Source organism: Mus caroli, unplaced genomic scaffold (genome assembly GCF_978045245.1).
Source record: "Mus caroli unplaced genomic scaffold, Mus_caroli_1 scaffold_4, whole genome shotgun sequence".
In the NCBI taxonomy this organism is placed as follows: domain Eukaryota; kingdom Metazoa; phylum Chordata; class Mammalia; order Rodentia; family Muridae; genus Mus; species Mus caroli.
The window spans coordinates 75,222,689-75,249,997 of NW_028227259.1; the positions used below are offsets into that span (position 1 = coordinate 75,222,689).

General features: G+C 43.1%; 1 protein-coding gene across 2 annotated transcripts in view; it reads right to left on the reverse strand.

Moving 5' to 3' along the window:
• Positions 1-8,534: 8,534 nt before the first annotated feature.
• Txk (TXK tyrosine kinase) overlaps positions 8,535-27,309 on the reverse strand; it is a 41,743-nt gene continuing 22,968 nt past the window's right edge. For both annotated transcript variants that reach the window (XM_021161681.2, XM_021161680.2), the window contains 7 exons: positions 25,493-25,567; positions 22,790-22,961; positions 20,098-20,314; positions 15,793-15,857; positions 13,091-13,209; positions 11,614-11,771; positions 8,535-9,160 (listed from right to left, as the gene is read on the reverse strand). In XM_021161681.2, coding sequence (XP_021017340.2) covers positions 9,092-9,160; positions 11,614-11,771; positions 13,091-13,209; positions 15,793-15,857; positions 20,098-20,314; positions 22,790-22,961; positions 25,493-25,567 — 875 coding nt within the window. In that variant the 3' untranslated portion in view covers positions 8,535-9,091. The remainder of the gene's footprint in view (positions 9,161-11,613; positions 11,772-13,090; positions 13,210-15,792; positions 15,858-20,097; positions 20,315-22,789; positions 22,962-25,492; positions 25,568-27,309) is intronic.

Here is a 27,309-nt window from a genome sequence, read left to right on the forward strand (position 1 = left end):
TTTTTAAATATTTATTTATTTATTTTATTATATGTAAGTACACTGTAGCTGTCTTCAGACACTCCAGAAGAGGGCATCAGATTTTGTTATGGATGGTTGTGAGCCACCATGTGGTTGCTGGGATTTGAACTCAGGACCTTTGGAAGAGCAGTCGGCGCTCTTAACCGCTGAGCCATCTCACCAGCCCCAAACATGAACTTCTTGATTCTCTCAACTATCCAGGCTTCTGGGAAGGTAAGTGTGTATAGCTCAACTACTAGCAAAAGCTCTTTTTGCCCTCAAAATCTAGCTAAATTAGCCAAAACAACCTTTACCCCCTCACCAGGGTAGCAACCGTACCACTGACGTTTATCCAAAGTCTTTTTCACACTTTAGGCAGGGCTCTTTTTCAGTGCCAAAAATAGAACTCGGGGTCTGGAACACACTAGGCAAGGGCTCTGTGCTAAGCTGTATCCCAAGCCATAAATTTTATATGTGTGCTGGAGAGTGGGGAAAGAATATGTTCTTGGGTATCCTGTTTTAAAAGGGTATATTTATTTCTGTACGTATTTGAGTGTTGAGTGTATGCATGTGAACCACATGAGTACAGAGCCCATGGGGCCAAAAGAGGGTATTGGATCTCCTGGAACTGAAATTAAGGATGGTTGTAGAGTGCCATACGTGTGAGAACTGAGAACTGAGCCCAGGTCCTCTGCAAGAGCAGCCAGCAGTACTAGTTGCTGAGTTATCTATCCAGCCTGTGTCCTCGGATATTCTTATGCCTCCCAAACAGCTTCTGCATGTTTATATGTACCATGTAAAACCAGATGCAAGATACACCCTATATACTTCCCTCTCAAACATCGTGCCCATGATCCCAGCAGACTCCACTGAAAACAGGGGCTGAGAAAGGAAAGCCACGTGATGGGCAACCTAACAAAGTAGACATTCCGTTTCCCTCAGTCTGCTAGAGCCTCCATTCACTGCCCTTCTTCTAGCAACAGTGTCTGCTTCTTCCCAGTGCTCTTAACTCTCTTGATTGGGCCAAGCATCACATCAGTTTCCAATGCTAACCCTCAGCTCCTTCAGCCAAATGATCAGCTTTCTCATCAAATACTTAAAAACACCCAGGCTCCTTGCAAGGCAACTAGAAATGCAAAAACCCATGAGAGGAGACTCTGTGTGTGTGTGTGTGTGTGTGTGTGTGTGTGTGTGTGTGTGTGTATGTTATAGTAAGCTCATATCTTTCTTTTTTCTTTTTTTTTTTCTTTTTTTTTCTTTTTTTTTTTTTGGGGGGGGGGTGTTTCGAGACAGGGTTTCTCTGTGTAGCCCTGGCTGTCCTGGAACTCACTCTGTAGACCAGGCTGGCCTTGAACTCATAAATCCACCTGCCTCTCTCTTTTCTTTTTTAAAGGTTTATTTATTATAAATAAGTACACTGTAGCAGTCTTCAGACACACCAGAAGAGGGCATCAGATCTCATTAGAGGGTTGTGAGCCATCATGTGGTGGCTGGGATTTGAACTTAGGACTTCTAGAAGAACAGCCAGTGCTCTTAACCACTGAGCCATCTCTCCAGCCCCAAGCTCGTATCTTTCATGTCTCCCTTTTCAAGTTCTTTTGCCAAACTCCCCCTTTCTGCCCTGCAATATACCTCTACATTTTCTTTTTGTAGCACCCTGTCTTAGTTAGGGTTTTATTGTTGTGAAGGGACACCATGACCAAGGCAACTCCTCTAAAGGAATACATTTAATTGGAGCTAGCTTACTGTTTCAGAGGTTTAGTCCATTATCATCATGGCGGGAAGCAAACAGCAAGCAGGCAGGCATGGTCCTGGGGAAGGAGCTGAAGAATTCTACATCTTGATCCAAAGGCAGCAAGAAGAGACTGAGTACCACACTGGGCACAGCCTGAATATATAAGAGACCTCAAAGCTCCTCCCCACAGTTACACTCTTTCTCTAAAAAGGCCACACCTCCTAACAATGCTTGTCTTAGTCAGGGTTTCTATTCCCGCACAAACATCATGACCAAGAAGCGAGTTGGGGAGGAAAGGGTTTATTCAGCTTACATTTCCACACTGCTGTTCATCACCAAAGGAAGTCAGGACTGGAACTCAAGCAGGTCAGAAAGCAGGAGCTGATGCAGAGGCCATGGAGGGATGTTATTTACTGGCTTGCTTCCCCTGGCTTGCTCAGCTTGCTTTCTTATAGAACCCAAGACATGGCACCACCCACCAGCCCAGGCATGGCACCACCCACCATGGGCCCTCCCACCCTTGATCACCAATTGAGAAAAATACCTTACAGCTGGATCTCATGGAGGCACTTCCTCAACTGAAGCTCCTTTCTCTGTGATGTGATAACTCCAGCTTGTGTCAAGTTGACACACAAAACCAGCCAGTACAGTGCTACTCTTTTGGGGTCAAGCATTCACATACATGAGTTTATACAGGCCATACCTATGCAAATCACCACACATCCAAAATCTGCTCAGTCCTCCCCAATATTTTAAATTATACCTGGAATATACTGCAAGGATGACAGCAAAGAGTAAGGGATAAAGATAGATTATACCAAATTGTGCCTCAACCAACAAAACCTTACTATGATCCAGGATATCATTAAAAGTCTCTAGGCCACTGTCATGGCTAGCAGAGAGTGGCCCAGTATAGCTGAGGATACAGAGTGAGTGAAACCCTCAAGCATGGATGCTACTTGCATCCTTGGCATCTTCATTTACGAACATTGCTTAACGTGTTTGGAAGGCTAAATGTGCAGATGGCTTTGGCTCTGAAATGCCACTCCTTGGCATATGCCTAACAAAAATATAGACATATTTCCTCTAAAAGACAACAACAAAAATCTTAGTCATTTAAAAGTCAGAGGAAGTGCAAATAGCCAAAAAAAGTAGAACAGAGAAGTGAAATGTCTATATAATAATGTAAGTCAATGCAGAAATAGACAAATAAACTAAGATGTAACTCACAGATATAATGTGTGTGTATATATATATATACATATATATATATATATATATATATATATATATATACATATATATATATAATTTAGTAACAGAAGCCAGGTATCAAAGAGTACTCGCTATAGGATTCCATCCATATAAACATAGAGATAGCCCACACTAATCCTTGGTATTAGAGATCATGGTATTAAAACTATGTATTGACCAGTTCGATAGCACATGTCTCTAATCTCAGAATTCTGGAGGCAGAGGCAGAAAGATTTTTGTGAGTTCAAGGCCAGCCTGGTCTACATAGTGAATTCTGGGACAGCAAAGACTACATAGAGAGTCTCTGACTCCAATGGAATAAACAAGCAAACAAACAAATAACCTAATAAACTCTGGGGTTAGTGATTTAGATAGGGAGAGCAAATTGCTTGAGATTCTGGGGACTATTACTTCGTGGCCTGCATCTGGCTACACAGATGTCTGCGCCGTATGCATATTAGTAAGACTATCTACACGTTGTGTGCTTTTCTCTTTTTCTAGTTTTAAATTTGTTTCTAGTCAACACAGCTGCCACACTAGACTGGGGCTCAGATCAATGCACTGCACAGCCCTCACCAGAGAGGCTTCCTGCAGTCTGTGGAAATTAACCCAGAGACCCACAAGTGAACAACGTTCAGTGGGCTGGCACACTCAGCCCTAAAGGAGATGTCATTACCAAACCTCACCCTCAAAGCGCAGGGATCTATGCATAAAGAAAGCCAGAGAGACTGTAAGAGTCAGAGACAGCAGCTGACTCCAAAGAATCAGCCTCCTCCAGACACAACAGAACTGATGCACATGTGAACTCATGATTCAGCATGCGTGAGACCCACATAGGTTCAAGCTACATGAGGTCCCAGAAGGGAAAATGGAAACATCTTAGTTAGGGTTTTATTGCTGTGAAGAGACACCAGGACCACAGCAAACTTTTTAAAGGAAAGCATTTAACTGGGGCTGGCTTACAGATTAGAGGTTTAGTTCATTATCATCATTGGTGAGGAACATGGCAGCATGCAGGCAGAGATGATGTTGCAGAAGTAGCTGAGAGCTCCACATCTGAATTGGCAAGCAGCAGGAAGAGAGAGACACTGGGCCTGGCTTGGGCATTTGAAACCTCAAAGCCCACCTCCAGTGACACACTTCCTCCAACAAGGCCACACCTACTAATAGTGCCACTCTCTATGAGCCTATGGGAGCCATTTTCATTCAAACCACCACAGACACAAAGTCCCACCCCTAACCAAAAAGCTATTTGAGATAGATGCCTTTTGAGAAAGGAGACACTAATGCTCTTCAACAAAGTGTCACTGGATAGATCAACCATCATCCAGTGTAGGCACAATGCCCAAGAATATATGGCAAAAAAAAAGGGGGGGTCCCATTTTTTGTGTAATTTTTGTTTCGTTTTAGGTTTGGTTTTATCTGATTGACTTTCTGGGTTTTTAGTTTGCCTGCTTTGATTTTCATTTTTGCTGTTGTCTTTCTTTTTTCTTTGAGAGAGAAAGAGATGTCAAGCTGAATGGGGAGTGGATAAGGAAGTGAGGACATCTGGGAGGGGTTGTGAGAGGGGAAAGTATGCTCAAAATATGATATATGAAAAACCAATAAAAAGTTAAAGATTTATTTGTTTATACATATAAGCAATCTATTTGCATGTATGTCAGCCTGACAAAAGAAGGCATCGGATCCCATTGTAGAAGGTTGTGAGCCACCATGTGGTTGCTGGAAATTGAACCCAGAACCTCTGAAAGAGCAGCAAGTGCTCTTAACTGCTGAGCCATCTCCCCAGCCCCAATACATTTTTAAAGAAAAAGTAACGTTCAGTCTTCTGCTGTGCTGGAAATTGAACAGAGGACTTCATACATTATCAGCATATGCTGTTTTTCTGAGCTAAATTCCCAGCTCTGTATACTTATGTAGGCTGGAGGATACCATAGCAAGCCAACACATGTTTCTCTATGACCTAGAACTTACTTAAGGGGACTTTCAGTTTACTTCCTCCCAGCCCCAGTCTACATAAGTGATCCTTGTTAAGAAGTTAAGATAAAATTGTAATGCTGGGTGCCTGACCCCATGTCTGTGGTATATATTGTGGATCCTACACGTCGTATTAGGTAACAAAATGGCTGATGTCCGGTGAACTGTTGACCTACATGATATTTTTTACAGGGAACTTATTTGGTAGGAACCCATTATTTACATACTGCCCCTCCCTGCTGGGTGGCTGTAAGAAAGCATACTTCATGTTCATGTTTTCACTCTACACTGCTAGTGGCCTTTCTTTTATTTATTTTTAAAATATATATCCTAATTACAGTTTCCTCTTGCCAGTTCCTGTCCACATCCTCCCTCCAGATCCACCCCTTTCTCTCTCATTAGAAAAGAACAGGCTTCTAAGAGATAACAGCTAAATATGACAAAGGAAAATAGAGTAAGAGAAAACTTCATTGTCACATGAAGGTTGGACCAGGTAACCCAACAGAAGGAGAACAGGCCTCAGGAGAAACCACAAGAATCAGAGTCCCACATGGTCACACAGCCAGGAGTTCCATGAACGCTGTAATATAAACACAGAGGACCTGGAGCAGACCCATGTCGGCCCAGTGCCTGCTGCTTCGGTCTCTATGAACTCACATGGCCTTTTCTCAGTTGATTTAGGGGACCACGTTCTCCTGGTATCCTCCACCCCCTGGGTTCTTACACTCTTTCTATCTCCTCTTCTGTGGGGTCCCTGCTCTCAGGAGAGAGATTGGATGGAGACATCCCATTCAGAGCTGGGTATTCCAAGGTCTCATTCTCTGTGTAATGTCTGGCTGTGGGTGGGTCTCTGTATCTGTTCACATCTGCATCAGGAAGCCAAGGAAGGGGATTTCTAGAATCAAGGTGAACTGCACATGACATTGATTCCAACACCAGCAATCACTCATGTTCTCTGGGCAGGTGAGGGCAAGCGTGGCTTGGTTTCATGGAGACAAGGTGGCTGTTCACAGAACCAAGAGGCTGCATGTGCACTATTCTCTGGAAGGTATCCTATAAAACAACGACAAGAAGCTGGTGCTAGATTAACTGTGTCTTGTGGGAATGTAAACTTGTACAGCCAGGAAGGAAATCAGTGTGTAAGTTCCTCAGAAAATTGGTAATCAATGTATCTCAAAATCCAGCTATAACGCTCTTGGGCATAGACCCAAAGGACACTTTGTCCTAACACCAGGACACTTGCTAAATCATGCTCATTGCTGCTCTATATCTATAATAGTCAGAAACCAGAAATAACCTAGATGTCACTCAACAGAAGAATGGACTAAAATGAAGATGGTACATTTACACAATAGAGTATTAAAAACAATTGTTAAAAACAGTGACATCATGAAATTTACAGCAAATGGATGGAACTAGAAAAAAATCATCCCAAGTGAGGTTATTCAGACCCAGAAAGATAAATATAATACATATTCACTTATATGGGGATATTAGCCGTTAGCTAAATACATAGTCTTTGGTTCTGGTCACCAAAATATAAAATATAAAATTTTATAAAATATAAAAATAACAAAGCTACAACCCATAGACCCAGAGAGGTTAGGTATAGAGGAAGGGATTGGGTTGTGTGTGTGTGTGGGGGGGAACACATGGATGTCCCTGGGAGTGGGAAATAGAGTGGATTTTATGGGTAGAGTAGGTTACAGTGGATCAGGTGGAGTAGGGAGAGGGGATGGGGCTGAGGGAAGGAATGCAGGGAGAGACAGCTAGAATACTACGTGGTGACCAGAACCAAAGACTAGATAGCCCAGAAATTTAGGGTAAAACCAAATACTACTGGCTCAAAAAAATTAATAATAAAAAGATTCCTAATGCTATTCTGCTATTCTCATAGATCAGTACCTTGTTCAGACAGCATCAGAGACACTTACTCCTGATGCAGATGTGAACAGCTACAGAGACCCACCCACAGCCAGACATTACACAGAGAATGAGACCTTGGAATACCCAGCTCTGAATGGGATGTCTCCATCCAACCTCTCTCCTGAGAGCAGGGGACCCCACAGAAGAGGAGACAGAAAGAGTGTAAGAACCCAGGGGGTGGAGGATACCAGGAGAACGTGGTCCCCTAAATCAACTGAGAAAAGGCCATGTGAGTTCATAGAGACCGAAGCAGCAGGCACTGGGCCAACATGGGTCTGCTCCAGGTCCTCTGTGTTTATATTACAGCGTTCATGGGACTCCTGGCTGTGTGACCATGTGGGACTCTGATTCTTGTGGTTTCTCCTGAGGCCTGTTCTCCTTCTGTTGGGTTGCCTGGTCCAACTTCCACGTGACAGTGAAGTTTTCTCTTACTCTATTTTTCTTTGTCATATTTATCTGTTATCTCTTAGAAGCCTGTTCTTTTCTAATGAGAGAGAGAAAGGGGTGGATCTGGAGGGAGAAGGTAGACAGGAACTGGCAAAAGGAAACTGTAATTAAAATATATTTTTTAAAATAAATAAAAGAAAGGCCACTAGCAGCATAGAATAAAAACATGAACATGAAATATGTTCCCTTACAGCCACCCAGCAGGGAGGGGCAGTATGTAAATAATGGGTTCCTACCAAGTAAGTTCCCTGTAATCAGGCTTGTAGTTTACACAGTGTTCTACTCATGGGGTTTCTGAAGCACTTGAAAATAATAAAAATCAATTTCCAGTCAATTCCCACTAAGACTGTCAGATAAACTAAGAGCTGTCCTGAAACTAGCTATATAAATCAGGCTATCCTAGAACTCACAGAGATCCTTCTTCCTCTGCCTCAGTTACTGGGATTAAAGGGGTTTGACCTAGGCCTCCCTACTCATATGTAGCAGATGTGCAGCTTGGTCTTCATGTGGGTCCTGAACAACTGGAGGGGGGCTGTCCCAAAAGCTGTTGTCTGTACATGGGCTATGTTCTAGCTGGTCTGCCTTCTTTGGCCTCAGTGGGAGAGGAAGCACCTAGCCTTACAGAAACTTGAAGTGCCAGGGTCGGGAGGGATACCCAAGGCCTTTCCACCCACCCAGAGGAGAGAATGGGAGAGAGGAGGGGGGAAGGATTGTGGGACAGGGTGACCAGGAGGAGGGCATTAGAAAGATGTAAAGTGAATAAATAAATAAATAAATAAAAAGGAGTGTGCCCCCACACTGAGATAAATTATGATTTAACTGTGACTGTTGATTGTTTCATTTGCTTAATGGCACATCTGGACACCTTCTTGAGGCCTCCTTATTTGGACAGAATAAGACATCTGTCAGAAAGAACCAGAGATGTCGTTATGATGAAATGAGGTGTCTTAGGTTACTGTCTCACATATACAGAGGATGAACGCAGAACTAAAGGTGGGCTCTCACATATTCAGAGGATGAACTATCAAAACTGAAAGCAGGCTCTGGATTTCCTTGATAACAGAGAGCATTTAGAAATAGAAATTTCATCAAGATATGCTCAAAAGGCGCTTTGGTTCATATTTTAAACAGTGTTAAAAACTAGAATGAAAAAAACTTAGGTCCCACAATAAACAGAAGAGTTTATTAAATAACATATGGCACGATTATAAAAGACATTTTCAGAATGTTCACATAGGTTTCCAAAGCTATGTTTCCTATAAACATTTATACAGCCCCAACCATGAAACTGTTGAAAAGGTTTCTTCATTTCATGAGTTGGCAGAATCTATTTTTTTCCCCTCTCTGCATGAACCACTAGAAAGAGAAATGTTAGCATTCAAGAACGATGTTGCCTCAGCCTTATGAAGAATAAGGGGTCTCTGTACATTTAAGGGACCTGAGGGTCATCAGCCATTTGGAAGGCTGGTGTGGAACGCACTCTTTTCACATACAGGATGTGCAAGAAGCTCAGAAGTGTAGTTCAGAAGTCTCTCTCACACTTGTACAAGACTACGATCAGACTATTTTGCATTGAAATCAGTGTGACAAGCCTGTGACCTTTGCTTTGTTGCCAAGAGTCAACAACCCTAGTGGAGATACTCCCTATCCGAGATGCCCATGATTTCACCTTGCAACTGTTTTTTTTGCAAGATGACCCTGTGGGCTGGAGTTCCACTTAAGGTCACCTGCGAGCTGGCATTGCATTTAAGGTCACCACGTTTCTGCGATCTCCGTGAGAACCTGAAGCAGCTCAGCAAATGTCGGACGGCCTTTAGGGCTCTGGAAAACAGAGAGAGAGCTAATGAGCACAAATTGCTTCTCACCCAGACAGCAGCTGTGGAACATGCAGGGAGCTCAGCCCATGCAGATTCTGCACAAAGTGAACAACAGCATGCCTCGGCTAACACACAGCGAGCAGCATGATTTACATGTGAGGAAGACATGGGTGGGTGTGGATGAGTATAAAGCAAGGCCACAGAAAAAACGGCCAGGGAGCTGCTGCCATGTAAATAAATGTAAGAGGAATAAGTATTTCAACTTGGTTGTTCAATCACACCAACCACTTTTCAAGTTCTCTGGAGCCAGAGGGGCCTGGTGTGTGGACAGAGCACATGTAGGATATTTCTACCCCGACAGAAACTTCATCTGGAAAATGACAGGGATTCAGAGTATGAGGTCCCCAATTCCACATCAGTACTGGCTTACTATGCTGGTCCCCTCTAGCAGGAAGGGTTTCACATAGAAAGCAAAAGGCACATCTCCAAGTCTCCTCCAGGAACCCTGTAGATCCTGGAGCACAGTCAACCAAACCTTTGACCTCGGAAGCAGAGATGAGAGCATCTTTCCCTGTGTTACTGTGCAGTGTGCTTTGGCTCTGTCTGCCTGGGGAAAGACATGGCTCTGTTGGTATCTTTGGAACCTGCAGGAGTTAGAACTTCTCATTGCATGGAATCGGGGGGGGGGGGGCAAGCAGAAGACAATGAATGCATCCTGAGCCTTGATAAGGACCCAGGAATAAATCACAGGGCCTTTCAGGAAGGGTCAGGCTCAACAGGTGTAGTCTCTGCCATGTTTATCAAGGATAACACAATCTTTTTTATTTAAATAGTTCATATTATTCCAATTATTTCACGATCAAAAACAGCCAGTTTAAGGAAGCCATTCAAACAAATATATACCTAGTCCCAGACTATACACATCCCTGTACTTCTATATAGTTAGACTGGCCATCCTCGAGCCTCCGGGCTTGACTTAGGCTATTAGACTTCCATAATTAATTAGATTTTTTTCACTTACCCTCTACAAAAAAATTAGTTATGGCAGAGTTGGAACTAGAAAAAAAAGGAGCTTTGTATCAATGTGTGTGTGTGCGTGCGTTGTTTGAGTAAATTTTCTGACTGCAATTTGGACTGTTTCCTTGTTCCTTCTGTGATCTTTCTGTTTACCCTTCTTCCTCTCTAGCTCATAAATAATATGTAAGATCACGCTGTTCTGTGCACATGTGCCTGCTTATTAATGCTCCTGGACTTGGGACACAGTCATCTCCTAATAAACCCATTCTAACTTTAAAATGTCATAAGCTAAAGATGCACTGTATGCAAATACTCTACCAGAAACCACAGCTTAGCAACGTCGGCAGTAATCATGTGTTTGATCTTGTGACCTGCAGCTGCCTGGAAGATGGCCTCCTTCCCAGCATCCCAGGAGAGGCTCCTACTTGATACTATTCTCCCAGGAAAAGATCAGTGTTTGATGCTCCAAACATGGCATTAGAAAGTTGGAAAATTCTAAGTCAAATCAGCGCAGCCACCATCTGCATGACCTGAGCTATTTACATGGTGATGGGAAAGGCATTCCCCCGGTTGCCACCGACAGCTTGCGTGACAGTCCTCAGGCCTTTCGTGATCCCTTGTGGAACAGCTAGTCATGACTCTCTGCAGGCACTGGGCTCATCCTACAAAAAACACTCCTCTGGAATATGAACAATCCCATTACTCTTGAAATACTGGGTTTTGCAGTGTCTGTGGATTGGGAATCAAACGATGCACGTGAGTTTGTTTGTGTTTCAGGCAGCAGGAGACCACCACCACCACCACCACCAAGCTGTGATGTTTCTGGGCTAAGCCTGCTAACTACCAAGGAGAGCTCTCAACAATCACAGTCTGATGAGAGCAGAAGGGCTGTTGAATAGATGCCCAGAAAAGGAGAGGGGAGGGGAGACAGAAACCCACCCCTCTGGCTTCATTCTAAATCTTGGCATTTCAACCAAAAGAGCAACTCCTTAAGTGATGGTTTCCCAAGTGGTGGCTCCCAGCACAGTCTGCCTTTGGTTTCTATTCTGGTTTAATCTCCCTATCAGGAGGACAGGAGGAGTCTTACGTGCCAGGGAGAGATGAAACCCATTACTTTTAGGCTTGAAAGTGGCAGTGAGCAGAAGCAAAGTGCAGTAAATAAAACAGCAACCTCCATATTCTGCGGGGAAGTTCAGCAAACCAGATTCTGTCCTTAATTCCATCACCCAGTTCTTCAAGATAATGGATCATGTAATCAAGAGGCTTTAGAAACATCCAGTCTCTGCAAGAACCAATCTCAGGCAGACAAGGCTTGGAAAGGAGACAAGGCTCAGGGTGAGGGGGCGTCATAGGAGAAGTGATGCGCTAACTCTCAGGGCATACCAGCAAACAGGCAATTTTGGTTGCCATGGTACAGTCTCGGTAATAAGGGACACCTACCTCATGCCAGCAACTGTACATCACTCTGTATATGGACATGGGGGCCAGGTGAGGACGATACAGCCGGAAACCTTGAGAAATGGCTTCCACCACTTGCAAATTTGACTTATTTTCAAAAGGCATTTTTCCTTCTGTAAAAACTTCCCACATTAAAACTCCTGCGAAGAAAACATGCAAACACAAGAGTCACTTGGAACCAAGACAAGGGATTCATTCAAATTGCACGGCGTTAATCTCCTCCACCCTCAGAAGCCAAAGTAATCTCCTCCACCCGCCCTCCCTTGGAAACCAAGGTTCGAGGATCCCAAGACGAGGTTGCTAATCCCATAAACCTTGAAAGTATAAAGTGAAGGGTGCGGGCTATGTTTCCTAATCCAGTTGTTAAGTTCAAATTGTCAAGCTGAAAAAGAGATGAGCTTCTGCATAACTAAACAAGGGAGTTTATTAAACACACTGGAAACTCAGTGGTGACACAGAGCCTTTCTGCGGGATGGGAGTTTTGGCTGTATTTGCCTTTTATGTTGCCAGACTTCTTGTTACAGCTTCATGGCAAGAGCTTGCTGGGGAAGGAAAAGACCAAGAGAGCAGAGCTGTGTGGGAGGTGTCTGACTCCAGACGCCAAGGCAGTTACAAGAAGGGTTACAAAGAATGCCACACTCCTCCACTGGGGGCGCTGTGGTCCATCCAATAGCTGACTGTGAGCATCCACTTCTGTGTTTGCCAGGCCCCGGCATAGCCTCACAAGAGACCGCTATATCAGGGTCCTTGCAGCAAAATCTTGCTGGTGTATGCAATGGTGTCAGCGTTTGGAGGCTGATTATAGGATGGATCCCCGGGTATGGCAGTCTCTAGATGGTCCATCCTTTCGTCTCAGCTCCAAACTTTGTCTCTGTAACTCCTTCCATGGGTGTTTTGTTCCCAATTCTAAGAAAGGGGTCTGCAACCCTATAGGTGGAACAACAGTATGAACTAACCAGTACCCCCAGAGCTCGTGTCTCTAGCTGCATATGTAGCAGAAGATGACCTAGTCGGCCATCATTGGGAAGAAAGCCCCCTTGGTCTTGCAAACTTTATATGCCTCAGTATGGGGGAACGCCAGGGCCAAGAGGTGGGCGTGGGTGGGGGAGGGTCTGGGGGACTTTTGGGATAGCATTTGAAATGTAAATGAAGAAAATACCTAATTTAAAAAAAAAAAAAAAGAATGCTACATCATGGCCAGGCGGTAGTGGTGCATGCCTTTAATCAGCACTCCGGAGGCAGAGGCAGGCGGATTTCTGAATTCAAGGCCAGCCTGGTCTACAAAGTGAGTTCCAGGACAGCCAGGGCTATACAGAGAAACCCTGTTTCGAAAAAACAAAAAACAAAAGAAAACAAACAAACAAAAAAGAATGCTACATCCTATCAAAAACCAAACAAGCGAGAGAAGAAAAGAGGAGGCTGCCTTTGTAGCAAAGCTAGCGACCGCAAATGCACTCACCGAACGACCAGACGTCAGACTTGCTACTGTACTTGTTGAAATGAAAGACTTCAGGCGGGCACCACTTGACTGGGAACTTAGCTCCAGAAGAACTGATATATTCATCGTCCAAAACGTACCTGCCGCCAGGGGATTCGAGCACACTGTGTTAATGACCTCCGAGGCCTACCTGCTTCAAACGCCTCTGACAGCTCCGATCTGCTAAAACAGCCTTTCCCCCTGGAAAGGGCTTGTGCCTCTTGTCTTCTTGATGGCAGACAGGGAAATAGCTCTTTGTTTTCTCCTCTAGAACCAGGTCTCCTTGGGTCTCACCGTCTCTCTGAAAACTACAGTTCTACAGTCCCAACACTGGGGAAGTACGTATGTTCCTTCGAGTCCGGTCTTAATTCTGCAAAGAAACGGCCCTGTGTTCTAACAGTAAAGGTAACGACAAGGTAGTAAATAAATGATAAGTGAAAAGCCGTATGCATCATAAAACATGGATCCAAATTGGTGCCACATTTTCTCTCACTTCCTTATATTTTGTGTGGCACAAAAAGGGGGGAGGGGGGATAAGTGTGTCCTTATAGAACTTCTGATATGAAAAAATATCCAGTATATTATAATGTATGTATATTTTATATAGATTAGAAATAACTTTTCTTAAGACTCATATGCAGGAATATGAAATGCATAGGGAAAGAGACAGCTGGCTTTGGGCTCTTGCATATACAATAATGGTTCTTTTTTTTTCAATTTATTTATTATTATATCTAAGTACACTGTAGCTGTCTTCAGACACACCAGAAGAGGGCATCAGATCTCATTATGGATGGTTGTGAGCTACCATGTGGTTGCTGGGATTTGAACTCAGGACCTTTGGAAAAGCAGTCAGTGCTCTTAACCACTGAGCCATCTCTCCAGCCTTATAATGATGTTTTTTAGCTACTTGTTATTGCTGTCTTCATGCTCCCACTTTCCCCCACATATTCTATGACATTTCGTCTTTAGCCCCTCCTCGGTAAAGAGTACCTAAGGTTGGAGAGATGGCTCAGTGTTTAAGAACTCTTGGCTGCTCTACCAGAGAGCCCAGGGTCTGTTGCCAGCACCCACAGAGTGGCTCACGGCCTTCTGTAACTTCAGTTCCAGGTAATAAGATGCCCTCTTCTGGCCTCTGTAGGTACCACATGCACGTGGTACATAGACATACATTCAGGTGAAACCCCTCCATACAGAAAATAAAAATAAAGTCGGAAGAGAAAAATGTTTTAAAGGTTGTAAAACTGGGTGTACTGGTGAACGCCTTTAAATTCAGCACTTGAGAGGCAGAAACAGGGTGGTATCTGTGAGTTCTTGGCCAGTCTGGTCTACATAGAGAGTTCCAGGACAGCCAGGGCTACATAAAGAGACCCTGTCTCAAAAGAAAAGACTGTATAAGAGGAAACAGAGGAGGGCTGTTCCTTTCCCACTAGAGAGTCTCTACATTAGACTTTAGATAAAAAGACTAGATCTATTAACAAGATGTGGGAGGGGGGTGGGAGGGAGGACAGATCCCCAAGGAAGAAAGTTCTTGTCCCCACAGGAGGTTGGTGGGACACCAGTTCTGTGTTGCTCTTTAGTCCCAGGAAAGGCAGAAAGATTCTGGAATACAAATGGGTCTTGGCATGCCTCAGTAAACCAGGTCTATGTCAGCTCCATGGAACTTTCTGAAGGAATCCTCCATGTAGACAGTCAACAGCCACCTGTGCAAATGGCTAGGCAGAGTGAAGTGGGAGAACAATAGCTACATAGATCTTGACTGCATATTGCAACAGGACCAGTCAGGCCACCTCCATGACAATGCCCATGAGACACTTAAAACTTGGACTGCTGAGGAATGCAGAAAAACATCTGGAATTCATTAGGGTTAAATTTCTGGGCCTCTAACAAAAAGGAGAGCTCAAAATGTTTTTTTAAAAAATCCTTGTATATATGTGTATATATATATATATATATATATATATATATATATATATATACATATACATATATATATATATATATTAGGTTTATCCCAGTGATGACTAAAACCAGCTTCCAAAAGTGGTTATGCAATGTCTGATGGTGACCTAATCAAATAGGTTTCTCTGTTTCACTTTCAAAAATACATTCAGCATGAAAAATGCATGTACTTCATCACACATATTTTGAATGGACTGAAAAATTCTTGTTTTCATTTTAAGATCTACCATAGTTGTATCAACAACAACCTGAAAGAGGCCGGCAAGAACAGGCCACAGCAAGCACCCTCCCCTCCCCCAGGTAGAGCCAGCACCTATCCTGAAATCCAAGGCAGTCTGAGCCATGCAAGCCATGTGAACACTTAGCCCACAGGGATGCTTTCCTCAGAGCAGAGAGAGAGACAGAGAGAGACAGAGAGAGAGACAGAGAGAAACAGAGAGAGACAGAGAGAGACAGAGAGAGAGAGACAGATAATAGCAACTTCAGTTTGCAAGACTGAAAATGGAAGACTTGGTTAGCGAGATGGCTGGGGGCCGGGGGGGGGGGTGCTTAATACAAAGAATTTATAGGATACAAGGGACGAACTGAGTTCCATGAATTGATCATTGACATTTACATGTGCACACACACACACACAATGTTTTGTTTTGTTTTGTTTTAAAGCACAAGATTCCCTATTACAAGTGGGCAAAGTAGACAGAGAGAGGTGTCACATCACGTACCTCGCCATCCCGAAGTCTGAGATCTTGACTACGCAGGCAGAACTGACCAAACAGTTCCTGGCAGCCTGTAGAAAGAAGAGAAGCATCCACCATGGGTCCTTCTTTCACAACTGTTTCTTTACTTTACCTGTCTGCATGTGAACTTTGTGGGGACATCCATTACGGATGTACTTGTAGGCCACGAATTTTAATGAATTTTTTTTGGGGGGGATACGGTTCGAGACAGGGTTTCTCTGTTTAGCCCTGGCTGTCCTGGAACTCACTTTGTAGACCAGGTTGGCCTCGAACTCAGAAATCTGCCTGCCTCGGCCTCCCGAGTGCTGGGATTAAAGGCGTGTGCCACCACGCCCGGCTTAATGATTCTTGAATGTCACAAAAAGATAAGATTGAATGGTAACAATGTTTAAAATGTAATATTTTTCAACAAGTATCCTTATAAATATGAGGATTCATTTGATAAATGATAAGCTAAGTACTTGGCATAAAACATCTTAACATTTTTTTGTTTGTTTAAGTGATAAAAATCTGACAGATCTGATAGATAAGACAGTTATGTTGTATCTCTGGGCTCTCCAGTGGGTAATAAGAATTAAGAAATTATATATTAAACCCTTTCCTTCAGTGAGTAGAGCAGTTCCTAGTGATAATTTTATATTTCCTTTTTGAATTTATTTTTATTTTATGTTTTGGGGTGTTTTGCCTGTGCAGGTCAAAAATAGGATGTTGGATCCTCTGGAGCTGGTCTTACAGGTAATTCTGAGCTGCTATGTGACTGCTGGGACTCTAACCTAGGTCCTCTGGAAGAGTTGTTACTACCCTTAGCCACTGAGCCATCTCTCCTGACCCCCTCCCCTTCATTTTTATCACAATGAACTAAATATAATGCCAAGTCAACCTGCCTGTCGTCAGAATAACTCATTTTTCAGCATACTTTATAGAGGAAGTCCTCATCTTGATCAGCCTCATGTAGATGAACTATTTGGCAGACCTGTTCTCCTTTCAGTGAATTTGAGGTTCAAAGTATCTGGTCCCGTAAGCTTTAAAACAGTGATCCAGAGGAGCCAGTTTGGAAGATACTAGAAAGTACCAGCAGCTATCTCAAATACAAGCCACAAGAAAAGTCCCCTACAGGAAAAGCACCCACTGTGGGCCGATATGTTTCATATACAATGCAGTAGATAAAGTAGAATATAAAGAATATTATCGATCGAGGGTGGAGGTTAATCTAGGGGCAGGAGAACCTGTACAAAGCCCCCTGGAACAGACAGGATGATGAGGACCATGAAACCACTGAGTTTTGATTGTATTCCTTATCAGAGGAAGAAACTTTCATGGCCAGAAAAACAAGTGAAGTGTATGGGAAACTGTGCCCATTCATGGAGAGCCAGATCAATAGCTTGTTTGTGCTGGGTACTGGGGAACATGCAGGGAGGGTCACTAAACAGTGATCACCATCAACGGTGGCAATAGCACTGTCAAGCCCTTGTCAGGCAGCCACTGCTTTGGGTACTTGCACACACTGATTGATGCAGTCCTCCCAACAGACCCACATGAAGGAGGTCGTCCATGGAAAACCACTTTCCTATTTAACTGGATCTTTCGGGACCATGGAGCTAGTAAGCAAAGGAGAGAAGACTCCAAGCCATGCTGTGGTGGCTTACAACCTGGACTGCATTTGACTGATACCTCCCTTCCATTCCCAGACATTCTGATTTAACTGGTCTGGTTATGAGCTGGGTTTTAAAGCTTTTACTCAAAGCTCCAGGTGACGGTCACACACAGCAAAGTTGAAGTTTAAGAACCTTTCCTCTATAAGCCATGTTCTTAACACTGTTCTGATCACTTGTGAGTATAGGCTTCGATCTCAAGGCATTCTGGGTGCAGAATTCATGTAGAAATGTAAGTAATTAAAGAGGCACTCAGGTATGCCTGCCCAAATGTAGGCTGAACAAGGATGGCACCAATGGAGTTGCCGAAGTGGATGGGGGAATATCCATGAGGCCTTAGCTCTACAAACACAAAGAACTGTGGGCAACTGAGGAATGCTGAGAGAGCAAGGGGTGGTCTGTCTTAGGGAAAAGCACACTAATTGGTTATTCCATGCCAAAGGGTCAGCCTTAAAAACACACATACAAGTAACAGTTTGTTGTGTAACAGCTTCCTCTGAGATTAAAACTTTCCATCCAAAAGGAAGTTCCTTAAACAGGAAAGTAAACAACTCAAAACAGCTTCAGGAAGTTCCTGAAACCCACCAGGTTCACTAGGCCCATTTCTGCCAGAGTAAGCATGAGTAAGTAAAAGCTGAGAGTCCCTCTCAGTTGAAGCCAAGTTGCAAAGGCCACACTTGAGATCCTGCCAGATGTGTGGAAGAAGCAGACACCAGCTGAGCCCCTGGAAGAAGTTTAGATCAATGGAGGCACCTAGAAAGGACACTCCGATCTGCTGAGCTGCCTGCAGGCTGTGCAGTGTGCAGGGTCCCCAGCTTTGTGAGGGCTAACTCATGCTGGGGTGGGCCTTGGTGATGCAGCTGCCTTTGAGTTATTTCTGCTCCTATCTCTGTAAGTAATTCCACCCCAAAACCTCATTGGTTCCCTATGTTGGACTTTGGTGGTGCCCGTTCTTCGGTGCATCATGGACTCCCTATCTGAAGTGAGTAGGCATGTGTGTAGCATCTCCGCAGGAAAAATTACGACACACACCAATGATACTGGTTGAGCAGGTTACATCGAGGAATATATATGCATATACATACACATGTATACATGCAATAGCCATGACTGGAAAAAGAGGCTGTGAATTTGAATGAGAGCAGGGGGTGGTATATGGGAAGGTTTGGAGAGAAGAAAAGGAAGAGAGAAATGTAATTATATTATCTCGAAAGTTTAAAAAAATAACTATAAAAAGAAATGTAAGTAATAAGCTAGCGTATGAAACTAAGTAATGAAGCCATGACTGTTCTGAATTAAAGGCAAGATAAGTTCGTTTCCCACGGTGCTCTGGGATCAGTGTAATTACACCTCCAGCCTCACCCTGAGATCCTTCAGTCTTAGGGATGAGTGCTGTAACGTGATCACTCTGGGAAAAGAGAGCCCAAAACCATGGAGCTATTTCTAAGAGACCACCTCAGGGATTTGTATAGAATTCTCAAGTTTTCCTTTGAGTTAAAGAGCGTGAGTGCCTTGAAGCCATGCACAGTGGTCTGGATGTGTTACTCGGGATGCGGAAGCAAGGCCACGGGGCAGGACAACTGGCAATTAGTCTGGGGTAAGGGAGCCCTTTTAAATAGGCACTTTCTGAACGTTACGGAGCGGAACCACTGGGCATTTTGAGTCACCATCCTGAACGTCAACAATATTCCTGCAGTATTGTCACAAATCACTTCACAAGAGCAACTTCACCCCTGGGTAAGATTCGCAGGGACTGTTCCTTCCCAGCTGTTCCTTCAGCGCCCAGATCGCTTCAGCATATATGAAACACTTGGGACAAGTGTAACTGTAGGAGGTAAAAGGTCTGAGCTCACTTCCGGGTTCAAAAACCCTCAAAACCCCACCAATCCCTGAGCTCAAGAACCCACCAATCCCTCCGCTTGCCCCAAACTCAGGACTTAAAATCCTTCCAATTCCCCATCCTGGTAATCACCACCCTGGAAAGCCCCGCCCCCAACCCCCCCCCCCCCCGCCCGCCCCCCAAACCCTGCCACCTGCTCAGCTCCCTGCTGCTTCTCACCAGAGCAGAGGAAGCCATCCACCCTCTTGTATCTTTCCTAGTACATCTCATCATTTGGATGAGGTTTGTTGCGCTCTGTGACTTTATGGCATCCCTTGACTCCCGGACTGCAGGCTACCTTTCCCCCTCTGAGCTGTGATACTTACAGTGACTATGGAGTTTGGCACTGGTCGAAAGAAAGAAGGGTAAATGGAGAAGAAAAACAAGGAAAAGAAATAAGAGAATGAGGAAGAGAAGAGAGGAAAGATCCTTGTAGTTATTTGGTTCATTAGGTAGTTAATTAGTGAAAGACATTTTAGAGTAATTTCCTACTTGGTTATAGCGTTAAAGGGCAAATAAAAATAAAGTTGCAGGGTTGGAAGATGTAAGTGGGTGATAGCACACAGGCTTAACATGTACAGGGCCTTGGCTTAAACCCCCAGCATTGCAAAATAGACAAGAAAGCTAATGAACCTTTCACAATAAGATGCATGAATTTAAAAAAAAAAATGGTCTAAAATTAAGCCAAAGGTGCATTCTTCAGATTATCAAAATCGATCCCCACGCAGGTGTGTACAGGAAGGCGATTTGCGGACTCACCAGATCCCTGTGAATATAGCAGCTCCTTTCCAGGTACGCCATCCCTTCACATACGTCTTGGCACACGCTCAAGAGCAGCGCCTTCTGAAGCTGGCCTTTCCTCTCCCTGAGATAGTCAAGCAGGCAGCCGTTCTCCATGAACTCCGTCACTATGTACAGGGGCTTCTGCTGTATACACACCCCGTAAAGTTGAACTAGCCTCGAATGTGACAGTTTCCTGTCGAAGAAAAAAACCACACACACACACACACACACACCAGTGAACTGGATTGCTCTTGAATTTTAAAATAGTAAGTTATCATTTTCATATTTGAGATAAGATAGATACGCATCAATCCGACCACCGGGACCACATAGCATTTTCTTTCGACTTTATGCACTGAAAACAGGGCCTCAGGACTCTGAGCTTCCAAAGTCATCAGTATAGAATAGTGCATGCCCTGTATCTGTCTGACTTGCAGCCATCTCTTTTCTTCTTCCTGTCCTGTCAGCTTTAGCATCCTCATTATGGATTTCCCCAGTGCAGGTCTTAAGAGTTCCTGCCCTTTGGATCCCAGTCGTACTAACCACAACCTTTAGATGGAAAATTCCAGGCAAGCAGCAGGGAGGGCAGAACAGACTGGTGGCCATGAGGAAGAAAACAGAATTCTAAAGAGTAAAGGGATTTCAAAGTAAACGTTTAGAGGTAGCTGGAGACTAAAAATGATTCACCAGCTACCCTGTATCACTACAGATACCCTGTAGTGTATTTGGTAATCACACAGAGTTTAAGTTTCCTATTAAAATATACTCTTAATTTAAAAGAATATTTATTTAGTTTTATTTTCTATGCATAGGTATTTTTGTCTGTGCATAAGTCTGTGCACCGTGTGCAAGCAACAGTACGGAGGCCAGAAGAGGGCTTCTGATGTTGAACTGTAATTACAGATACTTGTTAACCACCATATAAGTACTGGGATTCAACCTGGGTGCTCTGCAAAAGTAACTAATGCCCATAACAGCTGAGCAATCTCTCCTGCCCCAATACTTACTTACTTATCTATCTATCTATCTATCTATCTATCTATCTATCTATCTATCTATCTATTTATTTATTTATTTATTTGGCAATCCAGGCTTCAACATCCCCCCACCACCAACTATATCATTCATGAAAAAAAACTTCAAATTCATGTTTTATAATTTTAAAAGATTTTAAAAGCAGTTGTGTTGGTCAGAAATGCTGTGAAAAGTACCTTAGTTCTTTGTATCACCCATAAAGGTAAAGTGAGAAGGAGAGACAGAGACAGACGGGGGGGGGGGGGGGGTGTATACATTCAACATTTTTTGATTTATCTTTCAAGCCTGTAAGTGTACTTCCAGTTCAGGAATGCAGTTTGCATGTGTGCAAAATAATGTCAGGACAGCAAATCTCAGAATGAAACATTTTCAAGCCATAAGAAACCCGAGACTATATAACTTCATGGAAATATTCCTGTGATGTTACTTTCTCTACACACGGATCAGTCCCTGGTTAGACATTCCACAACTCACTATAGGACCACTGGTAGATGGATTTGATTCTTTTAAAGTTTTTTCAAAAGTTTTTTTAGCCTTCTTGCAAAGTTCCTCAGCTCCTGTGTCTTCCCTTGAAAGAGCATCCCGAGACACGGGAGCTCAGGACATCTCCTGATATCCTTTTCCAACTCTTCTCTTCCGTCGCTAACAGAATCAAGTTTCATGGTTCTCAATATCATCTCTGGGGAACCATTCTCAAATTCGTGCCCTCTACCCTGACCTCTCTCCAACTCTAGCCTCACACATTTACCTGACTACTTTGTCATCTTTAATTCTTCTAATAGGCTTCTCCAATTCAACACCACCACAGGCACGCACGCACGCATGCATGCACTGCACGCACGAATCCACCCACGCACGCACGAATCCACGCACGCACGAATCCACCCACGCACCTGGCTCTCCCTGCACAACTTTTAGCCCGCTAGAGAAAATTCTCTTCCTAGCAATTACTAACTGTTTTGTAACCCTGTGGAGGGGCTCGTGACTCTTACAAATTCCTGGACTGCTGTATCATGTTAAGTTGTATTAGCTTTACAAGTCTTATGAGCAGCGGGGAACATTCCGGTCTCAAGAACATAGTTTTATTAGCTACAAATGCAAATATATCTACCAGTTGTCCTGCAGTGAGTCATGACACGTCTCTAATATGTGTGTAGAGAAAGTACCATGACAGGAAGCAGGAACACACATTTCTACCCACACACGTCTCTGCCTGTGAGAAGTTTTTCTCCTGTTCACTCAACTGTTCATCCTCAGAAAGTCTGATTCCTGAGTTCCCAACCAAGGTTGTCTCATTCAAGAAGCCCCTTATCTAACATTTATTCAGCACCTACCACTGAGCTGAGCATAATATACTTTCCTTGTCATTCTCATTGACCATTTCATTAACTCACACCGCGATCTAATGTCAGAAGTACCCGTAGTTTCCAATTGTATAGATGAGGACTCTATAGACTTGAGGATGACATAGTTCATGCTTGTCACACAGAGGTTAAGTAATTTGCCAGGGTTACGCAATGGCTTGGACAAAGTCGTGACCCAGGTGCAGGTCTGTCTGATTCTAAAGTCCAGGTTCTGTCTGAGACTCTGAGGGGCGGGGCCATGAGTACGTGGGGCAGGACCTCGCACTTACATCATCACCTTGGCTTCCTCAATGAAGTCTTCTTCAGACATGGAACCTTCATTGATGGCCTTGATGGCGACCGGGATATGTGCTCTCCATTCTCCTAAGTGGACAACCCCAAACTGACCACTTCCGATCTCCTTGACAAAAGCCAACTCTGACGGATCTATCTCCCACTTTTCTAGAAAGGCAAAGGACTCGTGTTAAAAAGTGAAGGAAGGATGGTTAAAGGACAGAAAGAGAGAGCAAAAGATTTCAGAATTATCCAGTCCTATCTCCTTGTTTTATATAGATGTTAAAGGTATACAGGTAAGGATCTATAACAATATATAATCCAAGACGTCAAGGGTTAAAAGAATTGCCTGCTTGGAAACAAGAATATATAACACTGAGACCATCAAAACATAATATTAAACATATCCATGTACTTTTCTAAACAAAACTAGTGGTGGGACCTAAAGCATAGATGTCCCCAGCCTGGATTTGTTATAGTGCTAAGAGTGGGGCATTTCATTTTCCTGGGGTACTTCCTCTTGCTGTTTCAGTTTCTCCTACTGTTCTCATTCCACTGCTAAAACACCCTTCCTGCCTTGCGTAGCCTCTCCTTAGGGATGGGTCTAATCATCTACTATGTAGATGTATAAGTCCATTACCAGGCTGTTAACCAACATATATCCAAACATGTGTTTAAGGTGAAATTTGTATTGTTGTATATTTCTCATTTCTCATAAGCAAGACAGGAAGGGGGAGAAAAAGGACTGTTTATAAAATAATACCCTTGAAACTATGGAAGCTTAACTTTTTTAGCACCTAACTTTCCCTACAGCAACACCGCCATCTGCTGGAACTTTAGGATAATGCACTTAGCAGGATTATTAAGGACGATAAGTAGTCCCCAACTCAGGAGTGAAATGCTGTTGTAAAGGTGACAGGAGAAAAGGATTTATGACCTTGACAATGGCACAGAATTTCTTGATAGAATATTATCACAGGAAAATATTCATAAATTACAAGTCTTAATTTTGTCTGCTTATCTGGAGAGATGACCCTGTGGTTGAGAGCGCTTGCTGCTCCCGCAGAAGACCAGGGTTCAGTCTCCAGCACCCACAAGCTGGCTCAAAACCATTCTGAGCTCCATCTCAAGGAAACCCAACTCTGTCCCTCTTCTGGCTTCGGCAGGCCTCAAGCACTCATGAAGTACTGCTACACACGTGTAGACAAAACACTCATACACATAAAATAAAGACAGATCTTTAAAAGAAAATGCAAAGAATAAATCAACCAGAAAAAAATGTATAATCTAATTTTAAGGGTAAAGATGATGAGAATTTGATCATAAAACAGAATATCTAAATGACCGCTACACCTATTAAACCGTGGCCAAAATAACTCATCGCAAGGGATCAAAATTAAACCATAAACCAATACCGCCAAACACTTAACAAAATGGCTAAAGGGAATTTTTACCAAGGGTGAAACTATAGGCCTGGTATTCCTATACATTGTTGATAGGAGTGGAATTTGGTATAGATTCTTTGGAAAATTGATTCTGCCTAGGAAATCTCAAACATTGTGACTAGCCTTTGATGAGACAAAACTACTCTAAACTATACTTACAGCAGGGCCTAACTGAACATTTATCATCTAAACATAAATGAGAGCGTTCATAACAATAGTACTTGTAAGAGCTAAGCCTGAGGACAACCCTAATAGCTGTGTAAAGAAGATAGCAATCCTGACAGCGTAGCCCTCTGACCCAGGGAAAATGAGCTGGCCACACCCAACACAGTAGATGAAATTCAAAGTGGTGAGAACAGGAAGAGGCCAGACAGAGTGTGTAGTTTCTCATTCGATTACCTAAAGTGCTCAGAACTTGGCAAAACAAAACAAAAAAACAACAAAAACAAAACAATCAAAAAAAAAACCACTATGCAATAGGTGTGGCTTATGTGATATTTTGTTCAAAAAAGTTGACCTTATCCTGAGAAAGTAAAGAGCATAATTGCCAACTGCTTTGCTAAATACATACGATCTTACATATAGGAGTGATAGATGTACCCATAGCACCCTAAAGTCATGCTTCCAACATTCTTAAACTAAGACCCTGAATCATAGTCATTTTTATGCAATATAATTCTCACTGTTCCTTGTTTTTTTTTTTCCAGTATAATCTGAGTCCTGCTAATGAGAGGAATTCAAGGAAACAGCATTTTCTACAAGTCAGAAAACAAGATTTCCCTGGTTGACATTTAGTCTCACAGACGTGTAAATGTCACCCCTGCTAGAAAGTGATTTGAATCTGAGGGTAGCGATTCTGTGTGAACAAAGGTGAAGTGGAGCCATTCAACAGCTCTTTTCTCATGGAAAGCCGTCATTTCCCAGCAACCCTTGTAATCAGAAAACCACAGCCTCAACATCCAGAGAATAGTAGTTATTTATCAAAATGGGAGGATGACAGGTCCTCTTAAGGCACGGTGAAATGCGAAGCTAAACCAGAACATTGCTACTGACTTCACGTTGCCCTGGGAGATGGGTTATTTCAACATCTCCAGCAAGAGATTTACATTTTTAAAGGAAACATATGCAGATAGACATTTCAAACGAACTGAGAATTTAAGGAATCTTCGGGGTGGTTCCTGGATGGATGGATGGATGGATGGATGGATGGATGGATGGATGGATGGATTCCCTCAGCACATGTGTGTACTTTACCATAGCTAAAACCAGATGTGGCTGGTAAACAGCTGCCCAGGAGCCCAATGGGATAGCGGAGACGAGATATGAGACCTAAGGAAAAAGAAAAATGAGCACATCAAAGCTAGTTATTAGTTACGGTAGGAAGAAGTGGGTACACTGGAAGGTAGCACTTGCCTTTAAATAATTAGGTATAACAATTCGGTGAGTCATTATAATTCTCTATTCTCCACCTAAAAGCATCTTCCTAATAGATACTCACTGTACACAAAGTTCTCTTACAGCATCTCAGTGTGCACAGATGAATTATTATCACTTTGGCAAAAAAAAAAAAAACTTGGCAAAGCTTTCTTTGAATATTTTGGAAGTATGTATGTAGTACATACATTGTACAAAAAATATAAATGTTTTAATATAACTTTTTCCTATCAAGCATGTAGGTTATACATACTGAGGACTATAAATAGACCCCAAAATATTTCTGCGATTTTGCTGTTATAAAATATACTATATTTTCTTGAACATATGTTTGTATTAGTCTCCCAAAGTTTCCTCTTACAAAATGGAATACTTGATCAAATTATTTGCGAAAGCGTTAACCATCAAATTGAACACCCTTTGAAAATAGATTTTTGTGGGATTCTTTTGTTCTGTTTTGGTTTCGTTCTGTTTTGTTTGACAGTATCATAGTCGAATGAATAAGACTTCATATGATTGGGTCAACATGAAAAGGATTCTAGACAACCGATTTAATTTTATCAATAAACATCCATTATTTATTTCCTCAGTCGCTACTAACTGAAAGTCTGTTCGCATCATGCTCTATGTTGATGTTAGGAGACAGCGGTGAAGGAGATGCTGATGGCCTCTGCTCTCAAGGGCCCTACTTTCTAGGGGAATGGGAAATAAGCCAGTGTGTGCACACACAAGAAAACGTCGACGATGGTAAGCCAGGAAAAGTGGATAAATGTAGTTATCAGAGAATGAGTGATCTAGGAAGGCCTTTCAGACACGATTATCATAGGTATGAAGACAGTGACTGACAAGGAGCCACCCACAAAAATCTGTTGGGAAAGCCCAGGCAGGTGAATAGTGCATGCAAAGACTGGGAGGCAGAGACAAGTCTAGCCAGTGGGGAAAACAGGCGGGATTAAGACCTAATGCACAGGATTCTCTTCTAGGTGAATCCCAAAGACCTCAGCTGATCCAAACACAGTGACTTCTGAGATGGTGGCTCCCTCTGCAGGAAGCTCTCCCTCCGTAAGAAATACAAGATGAGACAGCTCTCGCATGTAAAAAGGAATATTGTGTGAAGACACACACAGCCTAGCCGGGACACAGACAAAGAACGCCTAGCACCTGTGTGTCTTCTGGGAGGAATGGCATCTGCCAAAAAGGAGAAACGACAAAGGTCGTTCTAGGCATGAGAGAGTAGAGAGGCTTGAACCATGAATCAGCGGGTAGGAAGAGGCAAGAAATCATCATCAAGAAGGGTGTATTCTCTGCGTTCGAGGCCAGCCTGGTCTACAAAGTGAGTTCCAGAACAGCCAGGGCTATACAGAGAAACCCCGTCTCGAAAATCAGGAAAAAAAAAAAAAAGGTGTATTCTTCTGGTTGTGATGGGTCTTGTAAGCTGTGTCAGAAGGCACTGCATTTTACAGCAAAGTGGGGGAGAAAGAGATGGAGCGAAGGAGACTAGGGGGAGGGTCAGTCTCAAACAAGAAAGTGAAATCTTCATATCGCCATTTTTGTTAGCTCACTGGTAGATTTGTTAGCATAGAGGTAGATTGAAGGAAAGTGAGCTTTGGAGACAATGAGAATGTTAACCAACTGCT